The sequence below is a fragment of the Triturus cristatus genome, chromosome 1_2 (genome assembly GCF_964204655.1).
Source record: "Triturus cristatus chromosome 1_2, aTriCri1.1, whole genome shotgun sequence".
Taxonomy (NCBI): domain Eukaryota; kingdom Metazoa; phylum Chordata; class Amphibia; order Caudata; family Salamandridae; genus Triturus; species Triturus cristatus.
In genome coordinates, this window is record NC_140580.1 from 266,791,926 (window position 1) to 266,805,435 (window position 13,510).

The window sequence follows — 13,510 nt, forward strand, 5'->3', positions numbered from 1 at the left end:
TTAATTGCGAGAAAGGTGCCCACTCTCTTTTGATCTTCCCTTCTGTTCCTCCCTTTTCGCTTGTGCAGTTAATCGAGGGGTCTATCCCAGGGGCCTATGGATTCGCCGGGACACTCTTTTTTGAGTAGCTGCGCGCTATATAAGTGCCTCTATATTCATATTCCTTTTCTACATCTTAGCACTTTGTTTGAAGAAGTGCGGCACGGATGGCACGAGTTCTGATAAACAAAGGTCAGGAGTCTATAACTGGGGTGAAAAGTACAAAAGAGGAAAAATTGTCAGACGAAATCTGTGGTGGTGTACCATCCCATGGTGCATCCAAAAACATGCTGTAACTGTGGAATGTACACTGTGCGTATCCTCAAAGCGTGTACATGGAGATTCTCTTCAGAGTCCAACGACTAAAGCTTGAGGCAAAACTTGTGGTACCCTCTCTGGCACCCATGACTCTTCCCTGTGTTTGTGGACCCTTGCATAAATCCTGTAACTCTGAGAGTCATGATCATATCCTTATGTTAGTCCAAACTTTATTTCTTCTCCTTCAACCACACCACCGAACTCCTCTGGACCGACCACCGCTGCATCCACTTCACCTTCCAGAAACCCACCACACACCACCGCACCCAACAGATCCCCCGCCGCTGCTGGAGCAAAATCACCGAAGATCAACTACATGCAAACCTCGCTCTCAGACAACCCACCGTACCCTCCAACACCGACGATGCTGCCCACAGCCTCAGACTCTGGATCGAGGACTGCGCCAACACCCTTGCCCCGCTGAAGAAACCCCCCCTACAGAGACACCAGCAAGAGGGCCAGCTGGTTCACCCCAGAACTCCTAGCCTCCAAGCAAGCTTGCCGGAAGCTAGAGAAGAAATGGCACAGTGAACAGACCTCAGACAGCAACGCAGCACACAAAGACGCCATCCGCAACCACCACCACCTCATCAAGGCTGCCAAGAGGACCTCCTTCAAAGACCGCCTCGACAACAACGCACACGATAGCAAGAAGCTCTTCAACATCGTGAAGGAACTCTCCAACCCCAGCTCCAACACCAACAACATCCCGCCGTCGCAAGCCCTGTGCAACTCCCTCGCCACTTTCTTCCACCGCAAGATAGCAGACATCCACGACAGCTTCAACACCCAGACAGCCCCAACAGACATCAACAAAACAGACTCTCCGCACATCATCGACCACGACCCCCTGCTAGCCTGGGCCAACGTAAGCATCTATGACACCATCAAGACCATGAGCACAATCCACTCCGGCTCTACGTCAGACCCATTCTCGCACCACATCTTCAACAAAGCAAGCAGCTCCATCGCACCCCACCTGCGCAACACCACCAACCTCTCCCTCGAGACCGCGACCTTCCCAGAGAGCTGGAAACACGCTGAGATCAACGCCCTACTCAAAACACCCATGGCAGACCCAAGATACCGCAAGAACTTCCAGCCCATCTCTCTGCTCCCGTTCCCAGCCAAGGTCATCGAGAAAATCGTCAACAGACAGCTAACCCGATACTTCGAAGAAAACAGAATCCTGGACCCTTCCCAGTCAGGGTTCCGCAGTAACCACAGCACCGAGACCGCCCTCATCGCCACTACCGCCGACATCAGGACCCTGCTGGACAACGGTGAGACCACAGCACTCATCCTCCTAGACCTCTCCGCCGCCTTCGACACCGTCTGCCACCGCACACTACGCGCACGCCTCCACGCCGCAGGAATCCGAGACAAGGCCCTGGAATGGACCACATCCTTCCTCTCAGGCAGAACCCAGAGCGTCCGCCTCCCCCCATTCTGATCCGAAGCCTCCGAGATCATCTGCGACGTACCCCAGGGAACCTCCATCAGCCCGACACTGTTCAATATCTACATGACCCCGCTTGCACATGTCGCCAGACAGCACGACCTCAACATAATCTCCTACGCCGACGACACTCAACTGATCCTCTCCCTCACCAAGGACCCCATCACCGCCAAAGCCAACCTCCACGAAGGAATGAAGGCCATCGCCGACTGGATGAAGATCAACCGCCTGAAGCTGAACTTGGACAAGACGGCGGTCCTCATCCTCGGCTCACACCCTTCAGCCTGGGACGACTCCTGGTGACTGACGGCACTGGGGGCAGCCCCGACACCCACAGACCACGCACGCAACCTGGGAATCATCCTCGACTCAACACTCTCAATGACCAAGCAAGTCAACGCCGTCTACTCCTCCTGCTTCAACACCCTCCGCATGCTCCGCAAGATCTACAGATGGATCCCAACAGATACAAGAAAGACAGTCACCCAGGCCCTCGTCAGTAGCAGACTTGACTACGGAAACGCCCTCTACGCGGGAGCCCCGACCAAGCTCATCAAACGACTACAACGCATCCAAAACGCCTCGGCACGACTGATCCTCGATGTACCATGCCACGGCCACATCACCCCCCACCTGAGAAACCGGCACTGGCTCCCCGTCAACAAGAGAATATCCTTCAAGCTCCTCATCCACGCACACAAGGCACTCCACAAGACCGGCCCTGCCTACCTCAACAGACTCTCCTTCTACATCCCCAACCGCGAGCTCCGCTCCGCCGACCTCTCACTGCCACCGTCCCGCGCATCCGAAGAACTACCACCGGCGGGAGATCCTTCTCCCACCTCGCTGCCAAAACATGGAACACCCTCCCACTGAGCCTACGACAGACCCAAGACCTGCTGACATTCAGGAGAACACTCAAGACCTGGCTGTTCGATCAGTAGGTGCCTCTCCCCCCCCAGCGCCTTGAGACCCTCGCGGGTATGTAGTGCGCTTTACAAATGACTGATTGATTGATTGATACATTAATCTTAAATCCCAAAATGTTCTTTCAATGCTCAACAAAATGCAACTAAGTATTGGACCTGCTTATATGTGGGCGAATTAAGACTGGTTCAACTCAGTTCTAATTATGCCTCCATCAGCGAGAAACCATAGCAATCAATGGAAGGAACAATTACTGAAAGTACTGACTCTACCTAATCAAGGGCTAATTTGGACGAAAACTACCTGATTGTGTGGGTTACTTGTTTTTGTGTTTATGTGCACAATGCACAGTAGATGTATAAATTATATCCTAAAACAAACGTAGAATGAATTACGTTAATTCTAGTTGCGATATTATTTGTTTGGCATTATCAATATGACCGCATCAATTGTATTATATAATCTAACTAGGCAGTGGGAAAATGGGGGAATTGAGGGTTCTACGTTTGGCTAGTTACCGAGTGGCAATATTAGTGGTTGGGAAGATGGTGAGAGAGTGTAGAGAACAGACAACAAGAGAAGGGAATAGAGTGAGAAAGAGAGAGAGAGAGAAACAGAGACAAAGAATAGATATGATACTTGGAATTGCACAATGTAAAACACACATACACCCAGCGAAATGCTATCAGAAGGCACAAGTTCAAGGAACTACAGTCAAGTTCTCACTCATTATAGTGATTTTTTAAAATATATATTTATATATGTAAAGAGGAATGACTACTGTATATTTACAAAAACTTTTCATGGTATTGCTGACCACAATGGCAAGATCTTGCGCTGGCTAATAGTATTCATTAATTTTTGGGTCTGTATGTCCAATTGTACTGTCTATTACAAGACACGAATGTATATATATATATATATATATATATATACTTTCATACATATGAATATACTTGCCTATATGCACATATGTACATAAATGAATGTGTGCATAACATGTTATAATTATGAACGTGTATGCACATATATATTAAGTATTTAAAAATGCATTAATATAATAAAAGCTACTGATTTAAGCTTACCACAATAGAATTAGAGCTCAGTGTATTAACCGGGGAGTCTGAAATCATTACAGGGCTTTTTGAAGTGATTTCTGAATTTCCACCTTCAGTCCGGAAAGACTAATGAAATAATGATGGCAAAAAAATCATTAAAAAAGCAGATGAGGTACTCTCCAAAGAGTGCAACTAATGAAACTGCATCCGATCAAAGGTAAAATAAATCCCCATCAAGACCAATGGTTAAGCAGCATGTTGCAAATGATATGCTTGGCGTAGGCATGCAAATGTTAAGATTGGGTATTTTTTAAAAGTATTTCGAAATGTTTGCCCTTTCCCTTCAGCTCTTTTCACTATACACCATAATGTTTTTTAAGGCACATACATTGTGACTTTCATGACCTAGACAAGGTTTGAATTCAATGATCATGTTCTGTTATCTTTTCAAAAACATGTCAGTCCTAGTACAACATGGCGTTCGGGAGCAAGTGGCCCAACTGGGGTAAGTACAAACCTGCCTTTTAGCTACGTTTGGCAATTTAGTCGTTATGGTATAAAATTCCCTGACCTTTTTGCACTACTTTAAAATATTTTGTATTTTATGAAAGCCTATATTTTGTTAATACGTGGAGAGATACATGCACAACTGCACAGAACAAATATATTAATCTCAGATAGTCTGTGTGTGATCAAATAAAAAGTTGCCACAACACATAATTTGCTAACCCATTGGGTATTATATGAAATGGTTAACTTTAACAGCGACGTGAAAATAGGTCAGACTTATGACTGGGATATGTCATGTATCAATCAATCAAATGAAGAGACATTTTAGATCGTGTTTCTTGTGGATTTAGGCTAGCACTTGAGGAACCTCAAGAACAAAGGCCCTGATACACAAAGCCCATAAAAGTACAAAGCACGTGCAAGTTTAACATACATATCACAATGACTTAGTTAAAGGATTAGAAAACACTTTTCGAAAATATATTTTCTAAATTATGCAATATGTTATCTGAGAATGGTTTAAATTAACTATTGCGGAGTTTAGGATCACCAGCGTTTGCTATGCGATCTTAAATTTCATAAGAGTGGCTTTTAATATTAGGAAACAATATTATTTTATTTTTTTTAAATAATCTTTTGTAACATATATGTATTTTAAAGTGCACTGGAGCACTTTCTCCCATAGAATGAATGAGTTTATGCCTTTGCTGAAACGTTAATTCTCAGGTTGCTGGTTATCATTGTAAGGAAATGATTCTTCTTTGATGTTTTGTGATATAAATGTATTATGAACTGCACATGGGGACTTTTATTTTGTTTTAGTGAACTGAGTTTATGTTTTTGCTGAAATGTTTTTGTATCTTTCATGTTGATGCCCGGCTTTTATGGCTCCGGCCGAATAAAGATATTTTGATTGATTGATTGAACTATTGGGGTGGAGATTGGGAGGACAATTGTATTCATGCAAAGGCATTGTTGCATATGAAGTTGTATCCTATGTACAATTCAGCCTGATGACGTGCCTTCTCAGAGACGTAATATGGCATTGGGCAACTGTTGCGATGACATGAGTACTCCTAGACAGGCTTGTGAATTACCAATATTCATAAATGTGCACCCACTCATGGGTGAAACACTGTAGCCCTGATTACGCGTATAGCTGCAATTTATCACACTTGATAAATAGCGATACCATAGGACAGGGGTCTTCAAACTGGGGGACGGGCCACACTAGGGGAGCCTCAAGTTATCCCGGGGTGCCAGTCTTTGGCCAAAGAAGCATTATGCTGACAGCAGTGCTTTGTTTTAAGGGGGAGGGACAAATAAGCAGCAGTAAGCCACTCTGTAATTGGCCATCACTAGCTTCTTTTGTCATTTATATCCTAGCTGGGAGTGTGTGTCAAAAGGGAAGGGACTCCGAATATTCTTCAAAACCCCAACCCCATTTCTAATAATCACACTGAGGTTTTACATGTTAGTAAGGCCTCTCTGACCAGAATAGAATGTTTGGAAATCATGTATTTGGTTGCATTTTTAAAATGGTAACAGAATTTAACTGCAATGTTTAAATATGTCTTGTGTTTAATTAAGTCGAGAAATATTTAAACATTGCCAGCTTAATGGAATAATTGTGAAAAATCTGAGGGGGCCCGATTTTTTTTTTTTACTTTGTCGGGGACAGCATTAAATAGTTTGAAGACCACTGCCATAGGGTATGTTAATTATCACATACGACAAATTGCACCTGTTAGGAGTTTGTGGGGGATAACATGCAGATTTTGATGTTTAACGTACCAAATTTTACATGATAAGGTAAATACCTAATGCTTTTCCTATTTTACATTTCAGCAGTTTTGGCCGGACAAAATTCACTGTAGGTTGATGCATTTAACACATCCGATAACTATTGGGTGGGTTAAATACCTTCCAACTCGTAATTCGGACCCGTGCATAAACAGGGGTTTAGACACGGGTCGGAATACACCAACCCACTCGTAATTAGGCCCTGAGACTGTAGATTTAAAAATATTTTTGTGGATCATGCCACTAAATGTATCCCAAAAAGTTCACTAACTCCAAGGCATTTATGTAGATTGGCTGCAGAAATTAAACACTGATATATTTTTTTACTTACAAAACAAATCGACAAATACCAAAACTATTAGTTAAATTCACAATGAAATAACTGACAGGTTTTCATCTGCAGCTGTAAATTTATAAGCATAATGAAGTATGGGAATGACACTGACCCTTAGTTTACAAATATGAATGAAACAGAGACAATGTTTACATGGATGAACGGACCATTACAAGTTTGAAAAAGTAGGGTAGTATTATGTGGTAATTAAAAAAAAAATAAGGATGTGGAATTTGGATATACAATTCTAAATGTAGCCTTTGCTCATTTGTTGACTGGCTCGTTCTTCTATTGAAAGGGAAAATGGGAATAGACAGGTTTTAAAAAAAAAGTTCTTTACAAGAAAAAATGTTTTTATTAATAGTTAAGAAAACCTATACCTGTATGAATTATTGGAGACTCTGCCAAACAGCAATCAAGCAAAAGTATCTGCTGATAGTTGTTTGTTTCAGTACTGAACCCTTTCACACAAACATGTCTATTTTATTTATAAGCAGAGCATATAAAAGACCAGGTTTAATTGTTCATTTAGGCAAAAGGCACTTTCCTTGAAACGCCTTTTTTCATAGCATCCAAGCTATCATCTGTAGACCTGCCACAGCACAAGTTTAAAGCAAATTGGTGAAGTGGGCTCATGCTTATCATTGCAAAACAATCATTCTTCTGATCTTCCAGAGGTAATGCACTTTGATATAGAGGAACGCATCCATGGCAGATGTGTCTTGAACAGGTGGCACATTTTAACTCCTTCTGTATTGTCATGAAAACATCATAGGTGCCCCTTTTAATTTCCCTGATCTCAATCCCATATATCAGGGTTACAAAACCCATTAAAACAAATGTTTGCCTCTTGCAGAGAACCACAAATTTCGGCTGAATATATAACCATGTTTAAAGTTAATGATGGAGGGTTAAAACAACTTAAAACAATAGATCTATTCCACAAATTTGTATTCATAATTTGCAATTTTATTTGGAAGTATTTTTTATTTAGAAGAAGGCTTTTTTTCCTAAAATGCCGTCTTTCGTTTTTCAGATCAGACAAATATGGCATTTGATGCCCAATTAGTGGCTATAGTTGCAATCAAACTAATCAGTAAAAAAAATCTTTAGATTATGTTCCAGAGAATTGTTATCACAGGTAAAAATAAAACATACATGCCACAATAAAACTATATTTAGAAGCACGTGGTGATCATACGTTGACACCAAGTGTATTATTCACCGCAAAAAATATTTATAGATTAATTTAGCTTTTTGTGTCCCTTTGCCCGGTGCATGTTTTATCCACTGCCTGTACAGAAATGCCTGTGCCATGCATCAATGATAATTTTTCTCTTCTCAGGAGCACACCACGCCCTACAAAAGATAATGCATCTTAAACATGCTTTGAAAACAGTGGAGGAAAAACAATGGACAGGAAAAAAGCACCTTGCTTTTGTCTTTTGATTCTGCTTTGATTTACACAACATTTTTCTCCATGTGGACGATGGGTAGCTTTACGGTTGATTCTACAGTTAAGAATGTTCACAGACAGATCGTATGTAAAGATGGTGTAGTGATATTTGGTGTGCATTTGTGTTAAGATGCGTCTCAATTTCTGGTTCTTATTCTCCCCACCAGAGACTGACCTATGTGGAGCTAAACACAATGCAGTAAGTTATTACTTACTAGCTGCCTAGTGTACAATGAGCTATATTCCATATAGCTCACTTACCCACATCTTTATGCCCACCTGTGTAATAAAATATCCGGCTATCAGACAGGCAAGATAGATAGATCTGTCAGACAAATGTGCTAAATCGATTGATAAATATATTTATTGATATGTAGTAGAACTGCTTGCTGTTGGAGAGAACAACTAGCTATGCAGGAAATAGTTAGACTACTAATATAGATTGACAAGTATATTTAATTACTTCTACCCAGAAGATCCCTTGTTATATGAATTGTAAGAATACCAGTTTTTGAGAACAAATGTTTGATGTATGTATGTTAACACTTTGAGAGAACACATACACTTGAATGTACTATGGTTATGATGAGGGAATGAAACCAAATTTGTATGACTAACTTGTTTTAATATGGGAACAGAACGTATGCTGCCATTTTTGTGTTGAGGGCAATTCATAAAATAAATATTGTAACAACTGTATTGGGGACACCAGTCTAGTGGGACCCAAAAGGAATGTGTTCCTTCCTCATAAATATCTAGACTCTTTTTAATCTTCCACTATCCCTTTGACATGTAATTGCACCTTCAAAACATTTAAAAAGATACTTGCCTTCCTACAGTATTCCCTTATCTCCCTCAGACGTTGCTTTAAATCTATTAAAACTTCCTGGTTATCTGCTGCCCTAACCCATAGACCTCTCTCCATGAGGGGACTGCTCCCACTCACCGATACAGCAGGGATCTGTGCTCATAGGTGGCTTTGAGACAAGAGATGCCGTTGAGCACAGCAAATATCTGCTACTACAGGAAGGGGAGCCAGAAGTTGGTGGCACTACAGCATGACCGGCAATTCCACTGCTTCTCTCTGGTCTGGTAGAGAGAAGGAGAGACGGAGAAGGACAAAGGAGGCGGAAGAGCTATAATCACATCTACACTGCTTCCATCAGGCCTGAGGAAACCTGCAGTGCAGGAGAAACAAAGAAAGCAGCATTTGCACCACTGACCAAAGTTGTGATATATCAATTTAACATCACTTTGGTCTTCATAGCCCCACCGCCACCGTTGTGAATAACCGAGAGCTGACGTGTCTGTTAATTTTTCTGTGTGAGCTGACTACCTTATGTGTTGTAGCAACACAAGGTAGATATCCATTTGAAACACTAGCCTTTAAGTTCATGATCTATTAATGTGACACAAATGTGCTGACCCATGAGCAAAGTCTGGGTGCCAGAGGAGTGAGGTAACTGGGTAACTGGGCATGAAGAATGAAGCGTGCTGTTGGATTTTAAGCTCCACCATTTTTTAAATCTTTAGAATATTAACATTTTAGAACTCAAGTCTTCAACATATATGTCTAAAATCTACTGACTTTTCAATCTAACAGACTCAATAAGATATTGTTCTCTTAAAGAAAGAGCTGGACACAGTGCCGCGGGTGTGTGGGAAATAAAAAAAAGGCAATGTGTACATAAGCAACTGCATCCCATGGAGAGAACATTCAAGATTTGTTTTTGTATTCCAGTGGGGATTTATTTGATATGCAGAAACTAAAAAGACATGATTTGGGCCTAAATAATTGATTAAAATGACAAAGTAACCAGATATGTTGCTTATGTGGGCACACTTCTAAAGATGACATGAAATTATTATGTGATAGAGGAAAAGGGGGAATGAAAATTTAGATGAGAGCACGAAAGGGGTGAATGTCACTATAATGGTTGTATTTTTTTAAATGTCTAAATAAGCCATCAGGACATACTATCAGCTACAGGATACCCATAAGAAAGTGGGTGATGCATATGCTGCATGGAGAGAACACAAACATTGCAAATTATGATACTCAAGTGACAATCACAATCTGGACAGTCACAATTTAAAGTTACCATTTTAAAGTGCTAATCTTGCTGGAATGTGAAATGTATATCAATGGAGAGAAAGGCAGGAGTTAAGCAATGTAAAAGGTAGACGGATTAGCTGGTGATGCTGCCCCCTTCATCAGGCATCCAACTTAGAACTGCTAAGTAACAATTTGATGCTTGTGAACAAGGTTAGACTCTATTTCCTAGGTGGGCACCAAAGCACATACGATCACTTGCATCCACTATTCCTGATCAAAGTGAGTACCAATGTGAAATGTGGTGGAGCCATAAACATGGTATCCAGGAGAACGAAAACCAGAAATAAACTGCATGTGCCTTTCACAAGAGTGATCGTCTAAGTGTACATATTAACAATATTTATCTGTTAAAACATACAACATATTCCAAGTGCAAAACCACGTTTTGTCAATCCCAAATACGGTTTACATGCGAAAGCTTGTACAGACATTTCCATCTTTACTCTATAGCAAACAACAGGAAGTCTTCAGGGCACTATGGCTGCGTCATAGAAAAACTGCTTTCTCTTAAACAGAAGAATATTAAATATATTGAACTTCGTCAATGCAGAAGGCATGCAAATAGAACTGCCATCAAGCACGCAAAGAATGAATGGACGGCCTATAGCAAGCTGTGCTACCTGTCGGAAACTTAAAGCGCGTGCACCAGCAAGAATGGTTACCTGTGCCATAGGGACCCTGGCTCTATGCCTGGGAGGTGGCTGTGCAATGACAGCAGAGGGAGACAGTGCAGATGTGGAAAGGGCAGATGAAGAGAGAGCTTTGGTGTCGGGAGTCTTTCAAAGGAAAGAAAAGGTGGTCAGCAGACTGCATGTTCTCTCATGTTTAACAGCATGTCTGCACATGTTAAGAAACACAGCATGCACTGTTAGACTCCTCCAAATAATCAAGTGCGCCCCGAAATCTCACCTTCATGCACATCACAGCACCACCCCAAGAAGAAAGAGGTACCGCTGTTCTTGACGAATCGGTTTTGAAAACATTAATATACCATATACAATCTCTGCTAAGTGAAAGGTCGTTAGTTTTTATTTACACCAATTTTTGTTTCATAAGTTTCAGTATAGAGGATGGACATTTATTTTTCACCGCACGGACACTAAAATCTACCTTTATGAAGTCTTCGGACCTCATAAGGCTGTGAAAGATGCCATCATCCCTTGCACTGCACTCTGGCAGGTGGCACAGGAGAAGGAGGATACTGAGGGGCATTTGCTAGATCCTGAGCACAGACTTGTGCTGATTGGTTTCATCCCAGCTCCTGCGCAGTCTAGAGTGCTCAGACACCTCAAAGGGCAAGGCGCGACACCTCCTGCTGTGCATCTGACATTGACCTCTGACCCCGTCTAATTTCATGTGGATACTGAGTGTAAGGGTATTTAAGCCAGAAACAGCTTGACAGGCAGGGTAAGAATCATACAGCAGAAAGTGCTTAACCTCTTCAGTGCCCCGCCTTTCCACGCCCTGTGCCGGGCGTTTCATTAGCGGGCGGGGTTCATGACGAGATGGTCTCGTCATGGGCACAGCGCAACCGCGGCCCATGACGAGACCATCTCGTCATGGGCACTGAAGGGGTTAATTTTAAATGTAGGGTTGTAATAGGGTCATTACATATTGGTGGTATTGCAAGCGGGACTCAGTCATCATCGCTTTATGTTCACTTAATTCAAATTTCTGCATTGCTCAAAAGGTGAGCAGCTCACCTTGATAATCTAAGGCTCGATTCACAAAGTATGCTACAATTAGGCGTGTTTTTCTTTTAGAGCTGGGCCGGCTATTCTGCCATTATGGAATTTTCCCAGTGAGCTGCAGGCTATGGGCTGATTACAGAGTAGGATGGGCTAAAATTAGTCAAACATTAAATCCTCTGTGGCCCTATTCGAGTCGCAGCTACTGTGATGTGCAGATGGGTTAAGCATTTTTGTTTGCGCTTAATTTGGTTTCCAGTGCAGCCCTGCTGCCTTCTGGAAGTACAGAAGTAAGTTACAACTAATCGATGAAACTTTGTGAATTTGCCTTCTAGTGGTTATGTATGATGTTTTAGTTATTTAACTTGTTCTCTGTCACTCAATCGCCTCCAGGAACATTCACAACACAGCCTCAGTATAATGGGGGTCAAGCAAAGAGAAAGGTACTAGTGTGTTCTTGAAGTAGAGAAGGAAAGGGATGACCCAATGACAGAGCTGGTTACAGAGTTTCAGGGCCGGGCTCGTTAACAATTTACAGACCAAAGATTTTTGAGGGAAGTGTAGAGATGTATCAGAAAAGGGTAAAAGGTTCTCATAGTCAGACATGGCAGACCTCTAAAAATATGCCTTCTCCTATGCACTAAAAGACCGTAAAGCAACAAACAGTATATGATGTATGAGGATGAGGTGATTATTATGAATAAACAAAAGACAGGACTGCTTCTTATTTTGATGGATCTTAATTTTCTTTAGTTCAAGATGTGAGTCAATTTCATACAAACCCACAGGAGGGCCAATACATGTTTCACGATTAAATAGTTGCTTCGTCAGGGCCAATATATTACCGAATTCTTTATAAATGATCAATGTCTATAGGGTTTCAATCTCAATGATTTAAAAACAGCAGTTAGCATCCCAAGCAGTCAACCTTTACAGTGTCACTACAAGATTTTAGCTCAAAGGTGCAATTGTGTGTATATACGTTCAAAGTATTTGCATTTCGGCCTGATGCTCGTTGTGGCTCTGTCTTGTTCAGTCCACCTCTGAGTTAAATTGCTCTTCTATTGAAGTCAATAATGACTGCTCGTGATGCTGACTGCCCTTTTTAAATCATTGGGATTGAAAGTCTATCGTCATTGATCATTTATTAAGAATTTGTTGATTTATTGGCTCTGAAAAAGCGACAATTTAAAGGCGAAACACGTATTGGCCCTCTTTTGGTTTTGTGTGAGATCGACTCACATCTTGCAATAAAAAAAAATTAAGACCCATCAAAATAAGCAGTCTTGTGTTTTGTTAACAACCAGGAAGAACACTGAATAGAAGATTTTAGATTCATAATCATTACCTCCCCCTCAAATACCGTCTGTTTAGAAGCGAAGAGATGCACAAAGTGCTTACAAAGAGGGGTGGGAACTCTCTGATTAGTATTTCCACATACGACAGTGTGTTTTGGTTCTGGCATACTTTGGAGCAGCAAAGCGTAACTTCCTTTGGCACTACCCCTAATGGACAGTCATAATCGATACATGCTTGCAGCCTATTGTCGGACTTCTTCACAGTGATCCAGTCAGTGGAGAATGTTTGGCTATGGAAGGACGAGACAGTTGTACTTAGGCAGGTTTTCAAAGCTTGGGTGAAGGACTCTGCTGTTGAGCCAATTCCTTCACCCGCCGAACAACCCAGGTATCCGGACACCATGGTGAGAGATTCCTAGGAGACACAAGCTCGAAGACAGAGCTTAGCGTCATCTACATTACATGATATGCCAAGACTGCGACCCCCCCATAGTATTCTCAGGA

The 13,510-nt window shown here is 41.9% G+C and overlaps 1 protein-coding gene across 44 annotated transcripts in view; it reads right to left on the reverse strand.

The window, feature by feature from the left end:
- The window catches only part of SORBS1 (sorbin and SH3 domain containing 1), a 1,103,390-nt gene that overhangs the window by 26,499 nt on the left and 1,063,381 nt on the right, over nucleotides 1-13,510 (reverse strand). For 35 of the 44 annotated variants that reach the window (XM_085603602.1, XM_085603630.1, XM_085603622.1 and 32 more), the window contains 2 exons: nucleotides 10,683-10,796; nucleotides 3,829-3,927 (listed from right to left, as the gene is read on the reverse strand). The exons of 2 other annotated variants lie outside the window; for them this stretch is intronic. In XM_085603602.1, the coding sequence (XP_085459728.1) occupies nucleotides 3,829-3,927; nucleotides 10,683-10,796 (213 nt within the window). The remainder of the gene's footprint in view (nucleotides 1-3,828; nucleotides 3,928-10,682; nucleotides 10,797-13,510) is intronic. 7 more of the 44 variants (XM_085603604.1, XM_085603624.1, XM_085603635.1 and 4 more) reach the window with 1 other exon arrangement.